Source organism: Mobula birostris, chromosome 23 (assembly GCF_030028105.1).
Source record: "Mobula birostris isolate sMobBir1 chromosome 23, sMobBir1.hap1, whole genome shotgun sequence".
Classification (NCBI taxonomy): domain Eukaryota; kingdom Metazoa; phylum Chordata; class Chondrichthyes; order Myliobatiformes; family Myliobatidae; genus Mobula; species Mobula birostris.
The window spans coordinates 60,175,429-60,195,988 of NC_092392.1; the positions used below are offsets into that span (position 1 = coordinate 60,175,429).

Below are 20,560 nucleotides of genomic sequence, written 5' to 3' on the forward strand. Positions count from 1 at the left end.
TAAATTAAGAATCCAATTCTGTTCCCTCTTTGCTTTTCATTTTTGGTATCTTTTCTATGTAATTATGTTTTTCTTCTTCACATGCCCTTTTGTAGCAACTACTGAGAGCCATTCAATTTTGGTCTAGCTGGTTCTAAAGCTCAGTACAATGTACTTTCTTTTTAATCATTCCATAATCAATCCTCTGGACCACCTTGGTTACTCTCCAACTTACATGTTCCTCAATGGATAAAGAATCAATATCTTGCATTCATCCATAATAGAACACATTTGCCAAATACATACCCATTCCAATCCATGGGGAAGACACACAAAATGCTGGAGGAACTCAGCAGGCCAGGCAACATCTATGGAAAAGAGTATAGTTGACATTTCTGGCTGAAGCCCTTCGGCAGAACTGAGGAACCAATCCATGGGAAACAGTTTGGCAGCAATTTACTTTTAAACAAGATGGAAATGCTTCTCTTTAAGAAATGGCAATGCAGTCTTCAACAGACCACCAACCACCTCAAAAGACTCTTAGAATTGTATAATTTTAAGTATGTTGTGAGATATTGTGAATGGACCACTAACTGATTTTACAGTAGTGTGTTCCACTCCAAAGCTTAGTGTTTACATTACAACAGAACCTTCAGAAAACCAAAAATTTCAATCTGGAGACTTAAGTGTAGGTAACACTTGGAGGTCGTTTATTTAAAAACTTTATTGAGGTAAAGTATCTAAAGTTGAAGTAACAATTTTGCATAGCATTGCTTTACAACAACCAAGAATTTTCATATAGCAAAATGAATAATCATCTTTTAACAAAATTGGGTAAAAGCTTTTTTTCCCTCTATTGTACTGTATGAAATGCTGCTATGATATAGGTCAACTTGTCAATTAAAGCTAGTTGCACATTTGTAAAAATTCAAGTTAGAGCCACACTTACAAAAAATAGAACTTTGGATCTAAACCTTGATTGTAGAAAACATTTGAGACACATTCTTTTCCCATTTTAACTACTCCCTGCTCCCTCATTTTATGTCACAATCATATTTATGATAAACTCTCATCTCTTTGATACACATTTTAGAAAAATATTTCTCACTGTATTTCGACCAAAATAAATTTCACCAGAAGTGGAACAGGCATATCATTCAATGGTCTCAGAAAGAGAATTCAATAGCTCATTAATGAGAACTGAAAACATTAAGACCCTTCTTGATCATTGTTTAAAATTTTAGAAAGCATCAATGCAAAAAACACGGGTATAGCAGATTATGCTGATGCCTCAGCTCCAGAGACAAGGGTTCAATCCTGACCTCCAGTGCTATTTGTGAAGTTTGAAAATTCTCACTGTGACCCTGTGGGTTAAAGGCTGATTTATACCTGTGTGTACTAGTTTACGCCTGTATCTGCCTTGCTCTGCAATTCACAGCCAAAATGCTAGTTGGTGGAGGGGTTTCTCTGCCACTGTGTTGAGTTTCTTCGTGTTGAAACTCAACACGAGGAAACTCAAACTTCAAACAATGGCGACTGAAACTGAAGGAGGGTGAATTTTCTGTGCTTGTCCAGTCACTGAGAGACATGGACGAGGAAATGCATTTCAAATATTTTCGGACGTTGGCAGGTAGAATTGACGATTTGTTTCATCGTCTCCAACCATTTATTTCGCATCTGTGTACGCACAGTATACTCAGAGACTGGCAATCACGATTTGAGTTTTAGCTTCAGGTGGAAGTCAACAGGCTGTAGCAGCTAGCTACAAACTGGCATCAAGCACAGGGTCCTCCATAATTTCAGAGGTCTGTAAAGTTTTATGGAAAGCATCGCAGTCAGAGTTCCTTCCCTGCCCTTCAGTCATCCATGGGAAGCTATTGCAGTGTAGGAGGAAATGCGATGCTACCAACTGGACCAATCACAGTTATTGCAGTCTGCGACGCCGCAACGCGTAGTTACATTTTGGGAGAGGTGTGCGTTAGGCTACGGCGTACATTTGACGCACAAGTATAAATCAGCATTTACCTTTAAGACACATTTGGTTGACAGATTGGCCACCATGAAATATCCATAGTGTAAGTAGGTGGTGGGCATACAATTTATGTATATAACGTAATTTATATTTATTGTGTTTTTATTAATATTGTGTTCCTTATCTTTAAATTTTTTGTGCTGCATCAGATCTAGAATAAATTATTTTGTTCTTACACTTGTGTAAAGGAAATGACATTAAACAGTCTTGAATCTTGGTTAACGGGGAATAGGGAAGTTGCAGCGTGTGAACTGAACTGCCACAGACTGGGTGAAATGGCTTTCTATATAATAAAACACAAAAATAACAGAAATATGAACATGGGTTCTTAAGAGATGTTTCAACAACAGCTGATCAGGCCAACGGTAGCACAGTTACAGCCCTAAGCAACAAGCACAGCTGAAATTAGCATGGTTGATGCAATTTTATAAACACCTAATCTGACCTTTACCAAGCCTGCAGAAGATATGAAATACCACCAAAAATCCTCAAAAATAAGTTCACAGGTTGTCATGAATTATTTACAAGATGATCAAATATTTGATATAACATGATGCTTTAGAACTCCCAGTGTGTTCAATAAAAGTAAAAATATTAGTATGAACCTGATGCCTTAATAGGCAATTTTGTAGCAATTCGGAATTTGCTTCAAAAACCTAGGCTTGGCACTTTGGGTGGAAGGTAAAGATCAATGAGGCAGAGAGAGGGGAAAGTAATCAAGGATTAACAGACTGCTTAAAGATCAGTTGGGCAAAAGTATGAGTAGTCAAGCAGCATCTGGAGCAGGACTTGGAGAGAGAAAGCATGGTGCAGAAATACTGATCCAAAGCACACAAAAGATATCAACAGACATTTAAAGGTGAAAAATCACACCAAGAACACAGTTGAAACATTAAATGTTATATTACTAAGGATGAAGTTGCACTTTTTTGAACCCTGATATGAAAACACAGACCTCCATTTTTTTCCGCTGTGAATTTCACATGTTCTTACTTGAAATATATAATGTCACACTGACTTAAAAACCTTCCCAATTAAAGGTGACCCAAAACAGATTCTTAATAGTTCAAATGATGATTTGGTTTCCTTTTCAGATGTAAATTCAAAAAGATGAAACAGTAAATGGACTGGTGTTTTGTGATGGACCCTGCACATGAAAAGCATGGAACAAGGAACAAACTACCTTCATTATTAACTTCACACTGACACTAATCACTTTATTACACAATTACCCAAATGCTCACTGATGCAGTCGGAGACTTGCACAAGATTTATGGAATTTCAGTCCCTTCTATAGACCCAGCTGGTGGCGTAGTGGTATCAATGCTGGACTTCGGGACAAAAGGTCCCGAGTTCTAATCTAGCCGGCTCCCCTGCATGCTTTCCATCCGTGCTGGGTTACCAGCTGGTGATCTCTTTGGAAACTCACCCGGCAGAAGGCAATGGCAAACCACTGCTGTAACTTGCCTCGTACGCGGTTCCCCACTACGTCAGAGAGGCATGAGAAACTCTGGATGCAATGTACCTTCCCTTTTTCCTATAAAGCCAGTACTTTGAACAAAGTTCAAGAGTGGAAGGGTACCTTAAAAAACTGGGCATCTCAAATGATCTCCTGGTTTCCCAAAATGATCCCAGTCACCAGTCTACAAGAGCTGCTGTCTGGTTTCTGCAAGATAAGTACCAAAATGCCAGTTTCTGTACTGTACAAATTCAATGACTAAGCGCTGGAGAGTTACAATAAGAACAGAAAATTCTTTCAAAAGCAACACACCAGAATGCTGGAGGAACTCAGCAGGCCAGGCAGCATCTATGGAAAAGAGTAAACAATCGATATTTCGGTCTGAGACCCTTCATCAGGATGTCTGACCTGCAGAGTTCCTCCAGCATTTTGTGTTTGCTTCGGATTTCCAGCATCTGCAGATTTTCTGGTGTTTCAAATGTAATCAGCTTGAAACATTAACTCTGCTTGTATCTCCACAGTGATGCATATTCTGTTTTTATATTAGTTCTTAATTGTTATACAATCATATGCAAAATGATTTCCTACATTAAAGCACAACATTTCAACATTTAAAGTATAACTCCAGCACATTGCATTCAAGTTCTGAATTTCTCACTGAATTTTCACCAGGATTCAATTATTCTCACTTAGCTATAGATTTGTATTTCAAGGCAAAGCTAGGACTACATTAAACTACATCAGAACAATAGCCCAGTTATTCCCTCTGTTAATTCCTCTGTAGAAACAACATAGAAACAAGGAACGTACACACGAGGAATTCTGCAAATGCTGGAAATTCAAGCAACACACATCAAAGTTGCTGGTGAACGCAGCAGGCCAGGCAGCATCTCTAGGAAGAGGTACAGTCGACGTTTTGGGCCAAGACCCTTCGTCAGGACTAACGGGGCATTTGTCAAATCATGGCCACAGCATACCAGCGTCAACTCCTATCCAAACTTACAGTATGGCATGATATATTCAACCTAAAGAACAAGATGTTGATTAAGAATTATTCAATTTTTAAAAAGTATTTGTTCATTTAGAACAAATTATAACTGAAGAGTTTAAAATATAAACACAAGCCCAAACAATACAAGAGTTCAAACAAGAGAATCTGTAGAAGCTGGAAATCTAAGCAACACACACAAAATGCTGGAGGAACTCGGAGCAGTCAGCATCTTTGGAAAAGAGTACAGCTAACGTTTTGGCCGAGACCCTTCGACAGGACAAGAGTTAGGCAGGTTTCTAGTAATTGAGTAATACAGACTGAACGGTCAGATGCAAGTGCAAAAAATTCTTAAAGCAGTAAAACACTTCACAGGACCCTTTACGTGGATAGGGCAGAACACAAAACAGGATCATGTGGTAGGGAACTATTAAGTTGGAAGTGGTAGATGGAAGATTTCCAAAGGTAATAAATCTGTGAAGGTTTGGGAGATGGTGGTCCGGTGCTAGTTGGCCAGGTTCTGATCCAGGGGTAAGTAAGAAGCGGTGTCTGAGATCTGCCATCTGACCCCTGGTGACCCCTGTAAGGTGAAGGTCAGTCCTCCAAACTACAACACCACCATCCTCGATTGTGGGGTAGATGCTGTGGTTGCTATCAGGGCAGAGAGTGGACAGCAATATGTTCAGGGGAGTGGGATGGGGTGAGGGGATTGGAGATGTCAATATGGCTGACGTCAGGCGAGCAGCTGAAAATGAAAAAATTGAGGGGGGATAAGCGGCTAGAAGGGAATGTCTAAGGAGTGTTGGAGATAGGAGAAAGGATCTTAAATCCTTTGGTACGATTTCTGACCAAAGAAACTGGCATGGAGACAGAGGCTACAGAAAAGCTCAACACCTGATGGATCTCGACCTCTCTGAACCGTGAAAACAGGGATACAAAGATCACAAGACAGAGAAGCAGAATCAGCCCATCAAGTCTACTCCACTATTTGATCGTGGTTAATTTATTTTCTCCCCAACCTCATTCTCCTGCCTTCTCCCTGCAATCTTTGACACCCTTACTAATCAAGAACCCATCAACCTTTGCTTTAAATATTCCCAATGACTTGGCCATCTGTGGCAATGAATTCCAGAGATTCACCACCCTCTGGCTATAGAAATTTCTCCATATTTCTGTTCTAAAGGGACTGTAGGGTGAGATCTCAGCTGAGCAATGGGGGTGGGGGTGCAGATCCAGTGAAGTAAAGTTAAAGTTAAATAAAGTAATAAAAAAATAAAGTTAAAAGCGGATAGTGGAGGATAGTTAAAAGCGGAGGGGTGGAGCTGGGGTCAGGCATAGCATCAAGAGAGGAAGAGTCAGTGGCTACATCAAGGAATGCAGCACAGATGTGTGGGCCAGGTTTTATAACATTTTATTTATTTTCGCAATAGAGCGTGGAGTAGACCCTTCAAGCTCATTAAAGGACTCCTCACCAGAAAAAAGTGGAACTTTGATGAAAACATCAAAGCAGGAACTAGAAGAGTACCTGGAAAAAATTTACACCAACTTGAAAAGGCAGGAACATATGATCATTCCATCTGACATCTCACCAATTCAGCCCCCCACTTATCACCTGGATTCTGACAGGCAGGAGCGGCATCTGCTCTCGGGCCTAAAGGACTTTATAAAAACACACCGGACGTCTTGCAGTTTCTCTGGAGGCTCAGGAGGGTAGTGTGGCAGAGGTGAATAATACCGGAAGTGTGGCGAAGGTCTAGTGGTGTCCTTATTCCAAAAGAAAAGGATGCAGAGAACAGTCAGTTTTGACCAATCTGTCTTCTGAACATTGAGGGGGGGAACATCATCTTCACTGTAATGGCATAGAGGCTGGCCAGCTACCTGGAGAGAAACAAGTACATTGATACACCTGTACAGAAAGCAGGAATTTCAGGGTTCTCCAGGTGTTTGGAACATACAAACATGATATGGCACCAGATCCAAGCAGCTAGGAAGGACATAAAAAAATCTCTATGTGATCTTCCTGGACCTCACCAGTTCACTCCACTCAATTCCCCATGCACTCCTCTGGGAAGCATTTGACTTCTTCCAGATACCAGAGCCCATCACAACACTGGGGAACTTGTACTTCCAAGACCTGCAATTGTGCCTCACAACAGCAGATTTTACCACAACATGGCAGAAACTGGAAGTAGGCATTATGACAGGTTGCATTCTATCATCCCTGGAGGTTATTATCAGGGCTTCAAAGTAGGTGAGAGGCAGTAAAAGATCAAGTGCTGGACTTGGTCTTCTTACTAGGACGTACAGGGATGATATAACAACACTGACCACTACTGCAGCATGCACCAAGTGACTACTTGGAAAGCTGCAGGAAAACATCAAGTGGGCCAGAATGAAAATCAAACCCAGCAAGTCACAAAGCATCTCTATAGACAAGGGAATGCTGAAAGACAAAGTTCTTCATCTGCAATGACCTAATTCCAACAGTGTCTGAACAGCCTGGGTAGGTGGTACAATGCCAGCCTCACAGCCAAACAGCAGGTACTGCAACTAAAGCAACACATTGCCAACAGCCTGGATAACATCGACAAGACCATGCTGCCAAGAAAACTGAAGCTCTGGTGCTTACAATTTGGACTCCTACCCCAGGTAATGTGGCCACTCACTACCTATGAAGTCTCACCATCAACTGTGAAAAAGCTCGAGCGAACCACCATGTCATTTGTAAAGAAGTGGTTCGGTGTTCCAAGGTGCATCAGTAACATCAGTCTCTATAGTAAAGGAGTCCTTGAACTACCTTTCACCAGCCTTAGAGAAATCCAAGTATTCTGAAGTTTATCTGCAGATGACAATCAAAGACTCTCATGACAAGACCATCAGTAACACTGCACGGATCTTATCAAATGGGTGGAAATGGACCCCAGTTGATGTGATGCAGCAACAGCAGCCCTGAGGGATAGAGACATTGTGGGGCAAGTCCAACAGGGCAGGGGTGGCTTTGGTCTGACAGCAAGTGGACCCACCTGGCACAAAGCCACAATTCCAGAGCAAGGAAAGTGGTTGTCAAGGAAGTGTGGTGACAAGAGGAGTCAGACAAAAGTGCAAAGGCTGCCTCCCTGGCTAAGCAGGGGCAATGGATGCAGTGGGAAAACACTGAGAGGAGGGAAGTCACCTGGAAGGACATATGGGAGATTGAAGCAAACAGACTTAGCTTTCTCATCAGAGCTACATTTGATGTGCTTCCCTCACAAGAAACCTTCACTAGTGGTTCGGTGAGAGCCTAACTTGTTCCCTGTGCCCAAATCCGGCAACCCTCAATCATATCCTGGCAAGCTGCAAAACCAGCCTCACACAAGGCAGATACATGTGGCGTCAGAACCAGGTCTTGAAGAGCCTGGCAACACCAACTGAGACCAAGAGGATAGCAACGACCTCACTGCCCCCTAGGATAACTAACGCTCTGACATCAGCAGCATTCATCCGGGAGGGAGGGAATAGACCAACTAATCTCTCCCCTAAGTCAGAAACAGGACCGATGAACATGGCCCATGACTGGAAAATGCTGGAGGATGTCAATAAACAACTCACCTTTCCACCAGAAATTGCTACCACCAACATTACAGATGATCTACATCGTGAAACACAGTCCTGTGGGAGGATTCAGTGGCAGGGAAACCAAAGTTTGTGCTATGGATGTGGGTTGTCGGGGATTTATGGCCACATCCACCATCAAGTTGCTGAAGGAGCTAGGGATCCATGGTGAGACTCTACAGCAAACCATCAGAGCCACTGAGGCCGCAGAAAGAAGTAGTCAATAGCTTTGGGTAAAGTGAAAAGACCTCCCCTGGGCTCCAAGATAGCATCAAGAGTGGGAGGACACAATGAGGGGTGACTCTGGGACTCAGAAGTCACTGTTGAGACCTCTGGAGATGTAGTGGCCTAAAGGCTGATTTACACTTGTGCATACCAGCTTACTCCGTAGCCTACCTAAGTGGGCTAGGCCGTTGTGAGCATTTATACTTGTGCGTTGGTGTGTCTGTGTCGCCCTGCAATTCGCACACATCATGCATGTGCACACACCTGCCTGTGTAAGGCTTCATGGCCATGGTAGTCCTTCTTGGGGTAAACAAGTTTAAAGCAAACATTTTTTTTCATAAAAGCGAAATTCCATAATTTCGGAGGTCTGTAAAGCTTTATGGAAAGCTTCCCTGCCCTTCAGTTGCCCAATGGGAAGCTATTGCAGCGTAGGAGGAAATGCAATGCTACCAAGCAGACCAATCACAGTTGTTGCGGTCTGTGTTGCCGCGACGCGTGGTTACATTTTGGGAGAGGTGTGTGTCAGGCTACAGTATAGGGATCTGCGTAGGGTTCGCGGCTATGCCGTAACTACGGCGTCAATTTGACGCACAAGTATAAATCAGTCTTAACTGATGAAACATCAAGGAAGGAGGGTGCCCACTTGAAAAGCCCTGCGTGTCAACCGTGCCACACCCAACAACAAGGCAGTCTCGAGCAAGTGTTCACGACCCATTGGCACAAGGGATATTAACAGTTTATCCTGTGTTTTTTAATTTCTACAGTAAGTCTATGCTGCATTTTATCAAGGCCTTCACAAGCTACAGAATCCAAAACTGACATAACCCTCCAAAAGTATTTTCGCCACAGCTGTGCAGAGCTGAAGCAGAACTATCACCCTCATTTCATCTAGAAATAAAATTAAACATTACTTTTCCATTTTGAAGTCTGGGGCAGGGGTCACATTAATGGATAAAGGTGCATGTTCAATACGAGATCTTAATGTTGCAGATAAAATATTAGAAATTTAAAACTGAGGATCACTGCAGATTCCACAAAGACCATTATAATACAAGTAACCAGTAAACATTGTTGAAGCAGACGTGTCAGATCAATGGAGAACGGAACTAAAAGACTGACTAAATAGAATATTAACACTGTTACACTGAACAATAAACTATCCAACGGTATGAGGTATCCATTAGTGATCCATTGAATTCCACATACCAGATATGAAAATTACAAATGCTGTCTTATATGTACATAATTATTATAGGATGATTATTTCATGTAAAGCAATTGAAAGCATTTATTTCGACACCCAAATAATTACTTGATAAAAACACTATAAAACTAGTAACTATGCACCTTTTCAAAAAGGAAAGTCCGACAGTGTAGTCATCCATAAAATGCATATCCACAAAATCCTTGGGCTAGGACTGTGTTAAGAAAGTAGTTATAATGAGTATACAAGCTGCAATTGTGTTGCTGGTGTTCAGTTATTACCAGGTGAGGCAGGTGGTGATGGTAGTTTAGTGCCATGAGGGAGTCGACGGATATAAAAGAGGATGTAGGCCTGAGCTTTGCAAACTTCATCCACAGTACAGATCGTCACCGTTGAATCATTACAGTGGACCCACAATCCTACAAAAACCAAAACACTCATTATAATATAAACATAATATTAAAAGATAATGCTGCTATTTGAAGGTGAAAAAGGTGATCTGTCATGCTCCTCAGGTACCATTACATGTAAACGAAAAGGAAGACAGCGTACTTGACCACGGGGAAACACCAGACCCCACTCTCTAGAAAGGGCTGTGACATTCCCTCCTGTGTAATGAGCCAGGACGGAAGTGATCTCAGAGCAAAGGCCAACTGCAGCAGGACAGTATCAGTCAGCCAAGATCAGTGTTTCACCATTTGCTCTGAACATACCAGTTACTTCCAGATTGAAACTGGGTGGTGAAAGGTCAAAGGATTCTTATTTTACATTTTAAATTTAATTTAGGAGCGCCCACTGTTTTGGAGTAGAGCGAGCAGAACCTTAAGTCAAAATACACAAATGTGCACAAGAATATTACAAGCAGGACAGCGCAAGAGTGAAAACCTTCTGAACTTACTTCAGTTCAGAGTTCATTAAATCAAATACAGTCCACAGTATTGGTCACTTTTGGAACACTGACCTCAAACCCAGCCAAAGCTACCAACTAACCCAATCAAGGTTCTCTGGATGAGATATAAGTGAGCCATTAATGCAGTTCTGACTTTTACCAGCCAATTATAAAACATTGGATCATTCCCTTTAAGAAAGATTTGTATGAAATAATACAGAACTTAGTAAACATACCTTAAACAAAACAGTGAAAAGGTCAATATCACACAACTTGAATTTACTAATATGGGTAAATTAACTCTAAATCAACTACTGCTCAAATTTTCAGACAGTGCAAATTACTGATGAAGCAGAACTAAGGCAAATATTTGGAAAGCGATCCCTTGGTCTAAAGTGTGTTTCATGTGCAATGCCTACACTCCTATACGCAAAGCTATTAATTTTAGAAATGGGACTTGCACTTATAGCTTCCAGCAACGACAAAAGCCCCAGCATCAGGTCAGATTCTAACTGATACTGCATGGCAAGAGGGGAAAGGTGGCAGCAGGGGGAAACAGAAACCACTAATAGCTCTTTCTGCACATAGATCTTCTAATGCAATTTGAATGTTAACCCTCAGACTGCCACTGCATATAGAACTCACAATATTTAAGCAAATTAACATTTAATAATTTTTTCACATCTTTTAGTACTGCCTTCACATCCCAGACTGATCTATTTGGGATGCATGCAGTTTTAAACACAATAAAAGTACACACCTCCATCTGTATTGTAGCAATATGCTGTATAATGTCCTGAGCCAAAGCCCTTTCCATGATGCATGACCACAGCAGCCAGATCGTACATGAAGCAATTGGCCCCAAGGACTCCAGTTGACTCCCGGCAGCAGTATGGTTCCATATTTAATACCTGGTCGAAGCTGGCATGGACTCCTATCTTCTCACGGTGATTGCGACCTGACCACCTGCAACAAGAATCATTGGAGCACCAGATACAGAATCACAAACTTGAACACATGTAACTTCTTTCAGCTATTAAGATCTCAATTACCTAAAGCGTTTGAGGTGCAGACGCAGAACATGAGGTAGCTTGTGGATCATTAGCTGTTTCTGTGCTTCCGTTAGGATCAAGGGTTTAGAGGAGGACTTCCTGCGCTTTCCTAAGAAAAAGAAGCAACTTTTAAATAACTTACTCTTTAAAGAAAATTTCCAACGTAGTCCATTAGGTGTTACATCATACAAAATGAGTCTGAATGCTAATAACTGGATTTTTAAGTTCTAGTTTAATTGTCAACCACACACAAGAATACAGCCAAATAAGATAGCGTTCCTTTGGGGCCAAGGTGCAAAACACAGTACCACACACAGTACAAGGCACATATAATTATGATAGCAGTAAAACATAGTCACAAAAAAAAATAAATATAGCCCAAGTCCTTGAGTGACATAGCAAGAGTTAATGGTGCATGGGATGTTGTCCTGGAGCCACATTTCTAGAAGACCAAGCACGTAGCAGTTCCTCATCATGTGCTAGGGCAGCCGCAGACTAATGTAATTCACCTTGTCTTCCACTGGAGAGCAGCACTAATGAGGGGGGCCAAAGTATGCCTGCCATACCTCTGCTCCCTCCACCACCACCTCTGGCACCTCCTCCTGAGCGGCTGCTACAAGTGACAGTGTGGCATGAGGGCCTGGCCCACGCAACAACTGAGGCCATACAGCTCCCCTGCTAGCCTCGTCAATGAACCAGTGAACCCGACTACATTACCAATGTTCAACAGGGTCTTGTGATGACAAGGCAATCATATGCACCGCCTCTGATGCCTCCCTCCTTGGGTGGCAGTAGCAGGCAACATAGTACATAACAAGCCCAGCTCACTGATGTGGTAGAGCTGCAATACTTAACATCCAGTGTTTTGCAATTGTAAAAATTGTAAAGGATATATAAGTATCCTTTGTTTGGACCCACAGGCCGGTGCCACTGAGCGCACTGCTGGCTTATTGGAATTCTGCTCCACCTTTGAGTTTGGTAGCACAGTCTACTCCACACTATATTCAACACCAAATGAATGAAGCCGAGTTCACATGTGAAGCCAATACAAGCTGGTCTATGGTAAAAACTGCCAAAACAAAATACCTCATAATCTTCCCCTGGGCAGCTGTAAAATGTGACACCGTGGCACGGTGGCCTTGGTCCACGCAACAACTGAGACTATGAGTGCGAATTGATGGGAGTGTCTAAAATGAGGCATGGGTAAAATAGCTGTGTCAGTGAGACCATTATAGATTAGCCTAGTGGACAGAATGGACAAGGCAGGCTAAAGGGCCTGTTCTACGCTACATGACTCAGATCCTAAATAAAATTTGTCTCAAATTTTGGCCTCAACCAAGATTTCAGAATCTAAACTGAACGAATTCTTGACTGCTTTCCATTCTACAAATTACTATTTCATTGTTTTCCTTTTGGTGACCTAAAGAAAATAAGACAGGCAACCAGCACCTGAACTGAGGCGAAAAAGATTTAGACTAGAAACAGGATGTGGATGCCACTGATAATGCCAGTCACTATCTCCCTATTGCTAATTGCCCTGAACTAAGGTGGAAGACAAGAGTGGAAATTAACTACAAATATAGGCTTAGAGTCACACAAGCCAGAAATGGCAAATCAGAAGAACATTAGTGAGATAGCTGGGTTTTTATAACAAACTCATTTGTAAGGCCAGTGATGTTGTGGGGATGGAACTGGACTCTCTGACTGTGGTGTCGGAAAACAGGATGCTCTCCAAGTTGCATGCCATCTTGGACAATGTCTCCCATCCACTACATAATGGACTGATTGGGCACAGGAGTACATTCAGCCAGAGACTCATTCTACCGAGATGCAACACTGAGAGTCATAGGAAGTCATTCCTGCCTGTGGCCATCAAACTTTACAACTCCTCCCTTGGAGGGTCAGACACCCTGAGCCAATAGGCTGGTCCTGGTAGTAGATCCCCACTCCAACCCAAATCAAACAATAAACAGCACCTGCCACAGATTTAAAACAACCAATTATACTAGCTTTGGGCTGCTACTAGTGCAGGGAGTGCCTGTAAATTTTACATGCCCAGTTTTGGTCTATTTAAGTACTTGGTTTTAGATGGACAGAATATGAGACCAAAATTTCATTTGGAATCAAAGTCATGCAGCACAGACATTGACACATCATTCCCATACTCACCATTATGCTGTAACAATTCCATTTATCCACATTTGGTCTATTGCTTCTTAGACTTGGCGATTGGCTTGTCTAAATGCCTCTTACATGTGAGAATACTTGCCTCCATCTCCTCAGGAAATGCATTCCAGACTACAACCGCTTTGTGAAAAAAAACCTCCTCAGATGTCCTCCAAGCCTCTAGCCTATATATACCCTTGCCTCATTTTAGACATCCCCATCAAGGGAAAGAGATTCTGACTAATTGGCCAACCGATCCTGCTCAATCTATTCTACCTCCATCAGATCACTTCTCAGGCTTCTCTACTCCAGGGAAAATTAACAGAACCTATCCACTCTCTGCTTGACCTGATCCACTAAAGTTTTCTGGCATTCTCATATTTCAGATTTCCAGCAATTCCTCTATTCTCAACCTCAGGTCCAGCATAGTTTTGTGTTCCTGTTCTCATTTGTTGCCTCCTATTCACACAGCAATTCACAAGCTTTCATTCACTTCTAACATCATGCATGTCAGTCTCTCGTGATTCTCAGCTTTTGTCTTTCTGTTCTCTCCATCCTATCCCTTCCCTGAAAATATCTATTTTTACCCCCAACCTTTCCTGGTTCAGAATTTCTCCAAGATGCCACCCAATCTGCCAAATATTTCCAGAAGTTTCTATTTCAATTATCTGTAGTTTTTTTTGATTTTACTTTGTTTCAGCAATTTCTATTCATATTATCATGACCTGTTTTATTCCACACCTTCAACATTAATAGAACCCATTACCAACCAGTCTATGCACACAATTTCAATTCCATCTGTTAGACAATTTGACTTTAACAAAATAATTCCTTTCTCTCACTAATCTACACTTGTTCATGCATTTACCAATGCAATCCTAGATCACATTTTTCTAGTACTTTCACCACTATTGAAGGCAAACTGATCTGTGTAATTTGTGCAAATGACACCCGCAAATGGAAGATTACAGTAATATCCCTAGAATTTCTCATCTCTCTGAGCAACCTGGGATGGTTTCCATTGGAACCTGTGACTTATTTATCTTAAGTACAACTTACTCTTCTGTCAGTTTTTAAACCCAGGAGCTAGAGAGAGGTGATACCACTGAAGCACGAGATTTAAAAGGCTACTTCCACCATCTGGAGTCTAGAACTAGGGACCAGAGTCAAAATAAGGGCCATCGTTTAGGACTGAAAGGGGGAGAATTACACTGTTGCGTGCATTTAGAATGTACAGAACAGCACTATAGCCACTCAGTCAAAACCTATTCAAAACTAAGTTTAACAAAAGAGAAATAGAAAACATGGGGATCAGATAAAGATATTGGGACCTTCATGGTACTGAACCTCAGAGCAAATTACAGAACCACAAAGCCTACTATGTTACTTTCTTATTCTCTTATTCTAGGCCTTTTTTGACTCTAGGCAATCAAGGGTGGGTGATAATTGTGGCCTTGACAGTGTCAATATCCCAAAAACTGATGACTGTTTCAGTAGCTCTGTTTTGAATGGTTTTCTGGAATGATGGACGGGAGACAATGAAAAGTATTGGAGCCCAAACACTCTCACTGAAAATTATTACTGTTTTGCTCCCCAGAGACTACAAGTAAACCATAGCAAAAGATCACTTTCAAAAACAGACAAGGATAGGCCATGTAGGAATCATTGAAAATCACTGAAGAAAATTCCTTTTGCTCAGTTGCCATTAACCACTGCTTTTTTAGCTATTGCTGAAACTCTAGGCTCCCAGGGTTTGCGAGACTAAGATTGGTTTTAATAAAACAAAATACTGGATATTTCAGGGACAAGTACTTCAAAATTTAATTGCACCAAACAATTTCATAAACAGTTCATAATCAAATATATGAGAGCTCAGTTGCTGAAATAAAGATTTCTGAAAGCGAAATCCTGCTTAACAGAAAATGTGCAAATAAGCTCAGTAGTAGGCTCAATACAATATAGCTTCAAACTCTTCTGACTTCATTCTCATCGCATCCTTCAATTCCTTTTCTATCATGTACTTAGTCAGCTTCCATAAAATAGTTATGTAACATACAGTGCTGTCATAACTGTCAAAGGGCTTTGCTAACCAATAATGAAAAATCAGAAAACTACAGATGAAGGAAATCTGAAACAAAATCAGACAATGCTGGAAATAATCAGCAGGTCAGGCAACATCTGTGGAAAGGGAAATGGAGTTAAGAGTTCAAATCACTTCCTCAAAATACTTCCTCAGGCCTGGGAGAGAGGGGAAAACAAAACATGTTGCTTTATTACAGAGATGACAGGGGACGGATAGATTAGGGGTGAGTACAGGATTGCTCTTTACATACAGCAATTTGTAAAGATCGTCTGGTTGATGGGATAATGGGGACAGTTGGAGAGTAGCAGCAAATGCTACGAAATGAGGTCAATTATAGGGCAAGGAACTGAGAAAGGAACGTGAAAATATGAAATGCAAGACTGCAGGGCATACCCGACAGGTTAGGCTCAGCTAACAGACAGGAAAACTGAGTCGATATCACAAAAGGACGACTTACAGCAGAAGTGGCTAGTTCCAATAAAGAAAGTGAAATCTTGTTATCTGAAGTTGGAGAATTTGACAGTGATCAGTATGCTGCAACATGCCCAGATAGAAAAAGCATTCTTTCTCAAGCTTACAGTGGGCATTACTATAACCTGCAGGAGTCTACTCTTGGTCTAAGTGGGATGAAGTTAAAGTGACAGGCAAGAGAGAACTGATTCAAACCTGTAGATTGAACACAGACTGTACAATCATGAAGACCAAATGCAGTATATAAATTAGACGTACAAGAGATTCACTGCTTCACTGTTTCAGTCTCTGAAGGGTGGGAAGGGAACAGGTAAAACGATAGGCATGGCCTGTGTGACATAACAAAAGGAGTGGCTTGGGAGAGGAGAGGGGAGCAAACAGAAGGACTGGACCGGGGTGTGGTGGTTAGGGTGACACTATAATAGCTCAGGGTATCAGATTCCAATATCCTTTGTAAGGAGTCTCTGTAGCCTCTCCCAGTTTTCCTCAGGTGCTCTGGTTTCCTCTCACAAACCAAAGAGGTACTGGGTAAGTTAACTGGTCATTGTAAATTGTACTGTGATTCAGTTAGGGTTAAATGGGTTGTCTGTAGTTGCTGGGGTGGTGTGGCTCAAAAGGCTGGAAGAGCCCATTCAGCGATATATCTCTAGATACGTAAAAATAAAATAAGAAAGCCATGAAAAGCAAACATCTGAAATCCTTAGAGCAGAGGGAAGGAAAAATATGTGGTAGAATTTAAGGCAGCAGCAACTGCAAAGGATGATGTGTTGGGAGGGGAGAGGTTCGCCACTTCTATTTCCAGAAGTGAAGAAAATAGATGAGATGTGGGCAATAGATGAGATTGTTGACTATGGCAGAGGTGAAGCCACAATTCCAGAAGATATCAGCAAGGTAGTCTGTCATAGTCTGTCAAAAGTCTAATTATCAGAACAACCTCAAGGTAAATAGAGGAACTGGTAGAAATCATCAGGAGAAAGCAGCTCTCTTGGTTGGTAAGCTATCACACACCCTGAATATTTATACCCTCCACCATTACTGCACATAGCACTATTTACAAATTGCAATGCAGTTACTCGAGAATCGTCTCTCAAACCTGCAAACCTCCACCATTCAAGGAGAACAGCTGCTGCACAGGAATACCAGCAAGTCAGAAAACTTGGCAGGAGGACAGAGAATAGGAGTACAGTGGGGGATGAGTGTAGTAGAAAACCCAAATAAGTCCAATGGGAAGAACAGATATAGATTCAAAAGGCATATGGAATGAATGTGAGGCTGAACTGAGTCTACATTAAGACAAGGACTCTGACAAGCAAGTTAAATGAACTGACGGCATTGAATGCCAGACTGGAATATGATCTTGTTACCACAGAGACTTGAGTGAAAGAAGCAGGACTGCAAAGTCAGTATTCCAGGGTTAGAATTTTCAGGCACAACAGTGGGAGAAAGAAAAACGGGGCATGGCATAACTTAATTTGATGTAAAAATTGGAATAATCAATGACTCCATTACAGCACTAAGGAATGCAGGAGAAATATAACAGGTTCTTCAAAGGGGGCAATCACTTTTCCTGGGGCATACTAAAGGCTTACTAACAGGCAACAAGAGGCAGAGGGCAGATATACAAGTAAATCACAGAAATATAAAATTAATTTTTTCAACGGCTCGGGTGAGACGAGCACACGTCAGTGTCAGGGCCCTACGGAAATTGGAGAGGGGAGAGAGAGAGGAGGATAAAAGGAACGGATTAGGGCAAGGCCAGTCTATTTGGGCCACGCAGGCACAGGAAGTGTTGGCATCAGCGGCCTAACCTCAGCTACAAATAGAAGAGGGTAGGCTCAAGTGAAGCGGTCATTGGCAGAGTGTGCCGGTGATAAGCGTTTGAAGGCTTTGGCTTAACAAGCTTCAGCATGAATATGAGAAGGCACAGTTAAGGAGAGGCAATCTTTTTTCTTTTTTGGTGTAGAGTAATCAGGATGGAATGCTCCTCCTGTCAGATGTGGGAATTCAGGATAACTGACGGTTTCCCTCATGACTCTATCTGCGGGAAGTGCACCCAACTTCAGTGCCTGACTGATTGGGGTCCAGGAGTTGGAAGTACTCAGGATCATTGGGCTGAGGAGAAAGACGAGACTTTTGAAGTGGTAGTCACACACAGAGTACAGCCTTCAGACAGTAGATGGGCGACACCAGGAGAGCTAAGGGGATTAAGTTGTCATTGCAGGGTTCCCCTATGGCCATTCCCTTCAGCAACAAGTATACCCCCTGGGATACTGCTGGGGAAATGACCTATCAGTTTATGGTAGCAGCAGCCAGGCTGGTGGCACTGCGGCCAGCTGAGGCTCAATAGGGAAAGGTAAAGACAGGCAATCTGGTAGTTATAGGGCAGTGGTCCCTGACCACCGGGCTGCGGACCAGTGCCGGGCCGCAAAGCTTGTGCTACCAGGCCGCGAGGAAACAATACGATTTGGCGATATGAGTCAGCTGTACCTTTCCTCATTCCCTGTCACGCCCACTGTTGGAACTTGAACGCACGTGAGGTCATTACCCACGCGTCATCCATGTCAGCGTGGGAAGAAGATCAACTCCTCGAGCTTGCAAATGATGGCGGGCTGAAAAGTATGTTTGATATATCTCTGCCGGCATTCTGGATCAAAGTCAAGGCTAAATATCCTGAGATAACCACGAAAGCACTGAAAACATTGCTTCCATTTCCAACATATCTCTGCAATGAAAACTAAATTGCGGAATAGACTGGACATAAGGAACCCCCTTCGAGTATCGCTGTCTCCCATCACCCTTCGATAGGACCGTGTTGTTGCAGGGAAACAAGCCCAGGGCTCCCACTGATTCAGCGATATTGGTGTGTTGCAATGATTTTATATGTTCATACGGGGAAAATAGGTGCTGTGTGTTTAATATCCAAACTTTACTTAAAACGTCATGATGCTATTGACTTATATAACCATATAACAATTACAGCATGAAAATAGGCGATCTCGGCCCTTCTAGTCTGTGCCGAACGCTACTCTCACCTAGTCCCACTGACCTGCACTCAGCCCAGAACCCTCCATTCCTTTCCAGTCCATATACCTATCTAATTTTTCTTTAAATGATAATATCGAACCTGCCTCTACCACTTCTACTGGAAGTTTGTTCAAGACTTACTTCAAGTTCCCCTGTCCTCCCCTGACAATTGACTTATCACTATATTCATGCGAGGAAAATATGCGGTGTGTTTAATATTAAATTTGTTAGATAAACCCTTTTAGAAACAAAATTGAGTGTATTAGCCACTTATCACCTATATTCCAGTCGTGATTAACACCCCCCCGAACAGAATCGCCAAGAACGATTTGTAGAAAAAAAATCAGCAGGTACACGCATGCGCACTGGTGTCCGTGCAAGGCTTCATGGTCATTGTAGTCTTTCTCGGGGTAAACACAACGTATTTGACTGCTACTCTTGTCCGTTGGCAACCCCCCCCTCCCCCCCCAACCGGGTCGGCCAGTCCGCAAGAATATTGTCAATATCAAACCGGTCCGCAGTGCAAAAAAGGTTGGGGACCCCTGTGATAGGGAACTCGATAGTTAGGCGTACAAAAAGGAGATTCTGTGGCAGCAAAAGCGACACCAGGATGGTCTGTTGCCTCCTGGGTGCTAGGGTCCATCATGTATCGGAGCAGCTGCAGGATATTCTCAAGGAGGAGGAAACAGCCAAAGGTCATGGTGCATATTGGCACCAATGACATAGGCAGTAAAGGGGAAGAGGTCCTACACAGTGAGTATATAGGGTTAGTAAAGAGGCTGAAGAGAAGGACCTCCAAGGATGTAATCTCCAGGACCGACGGGCTCCGGGACAGCTTCTTCCACCAGGCCATCAGACTGATTAACTCACACTGACTTGAGTGAACTCTATATATTACATTGACTGTTCTAATTATTATAAATTACTATGATTGCACATTTAGACGGAGACGTAATGTATGTGAAGGATGTAAGAAATAAAGTCAATTCAATTCAATTTGTGCCACGGGCTAGTGCAGGTAGAAATTGGGTGACAGCACTGATGAATGAGCAGCTGCAGACATGGTGCAGGGGACAGGGTTTCAAGTTCTTGGATCATTGGAGCCTTTTCTGGGGAACAAGAGGGGCGGTCTATACACGAACGGGAGGAGAACCAATATCATGCTACTCAGGAGCATTTAAACTAGTTTTGCAAGGGACTGGGAACCAGAGCCCCAGGTCAGTAAGGGAAGAATCAGACCAGAAGATAGATGTCAGGGAAAGTATTGAAAGGCAAAAATCGAAATAACAGGTATAACAGCTTGAAGTGTGCATATTATATAATGTTAGGAGTATTATGGGGAAGGGTGATGAACCTAGAGCATGGATCGATACATGGAACAACGATGCGGTAGACAT

The 20,560-nt window shown here is 42.3% G+C and overlaps 1 protein-coding gene across 2 annotated transcripts in view; it reads right to left on the minus strand.

Moving 5' to 3' along the window:
* Positions 1-285: 285 nt before the first annotated feature.
* The window catches only part of usp44 (ubiquitin specific peptidase 44), a 65,256-nt gene continuing 44,981 nt past the window's right edge, over positions 286-20,560 (minus strand). Inside the window, exons 4-7 of one of the 2 annotated variants that reach the window (XR_011882989.1) lie at positions 11,420-11,528; positions 11,128-11,333; positions 9,622-9,897; positions 286-347 (exon numbers count right to left, since the gene is read on the minus strand). Coding sequence is in view for 1 of the 2 variants with exons in the window: in XM_072241856.1 (XP_072097957.1) it covers positions 9,749-9,897; positions 11,128-11,333; positions 11,420-11,528 (464 nt within the window). In the remaining variant the exon portion in view is untranslated. Of the gene's footprint in view, positions 348-676; positions 9,898-11,127; positions 11,334-11,419; positions 11,529-20,560 lie in introns of those variants that run through there. The other variant, XM_072241856.1, reaches the window with a different exon arrangement.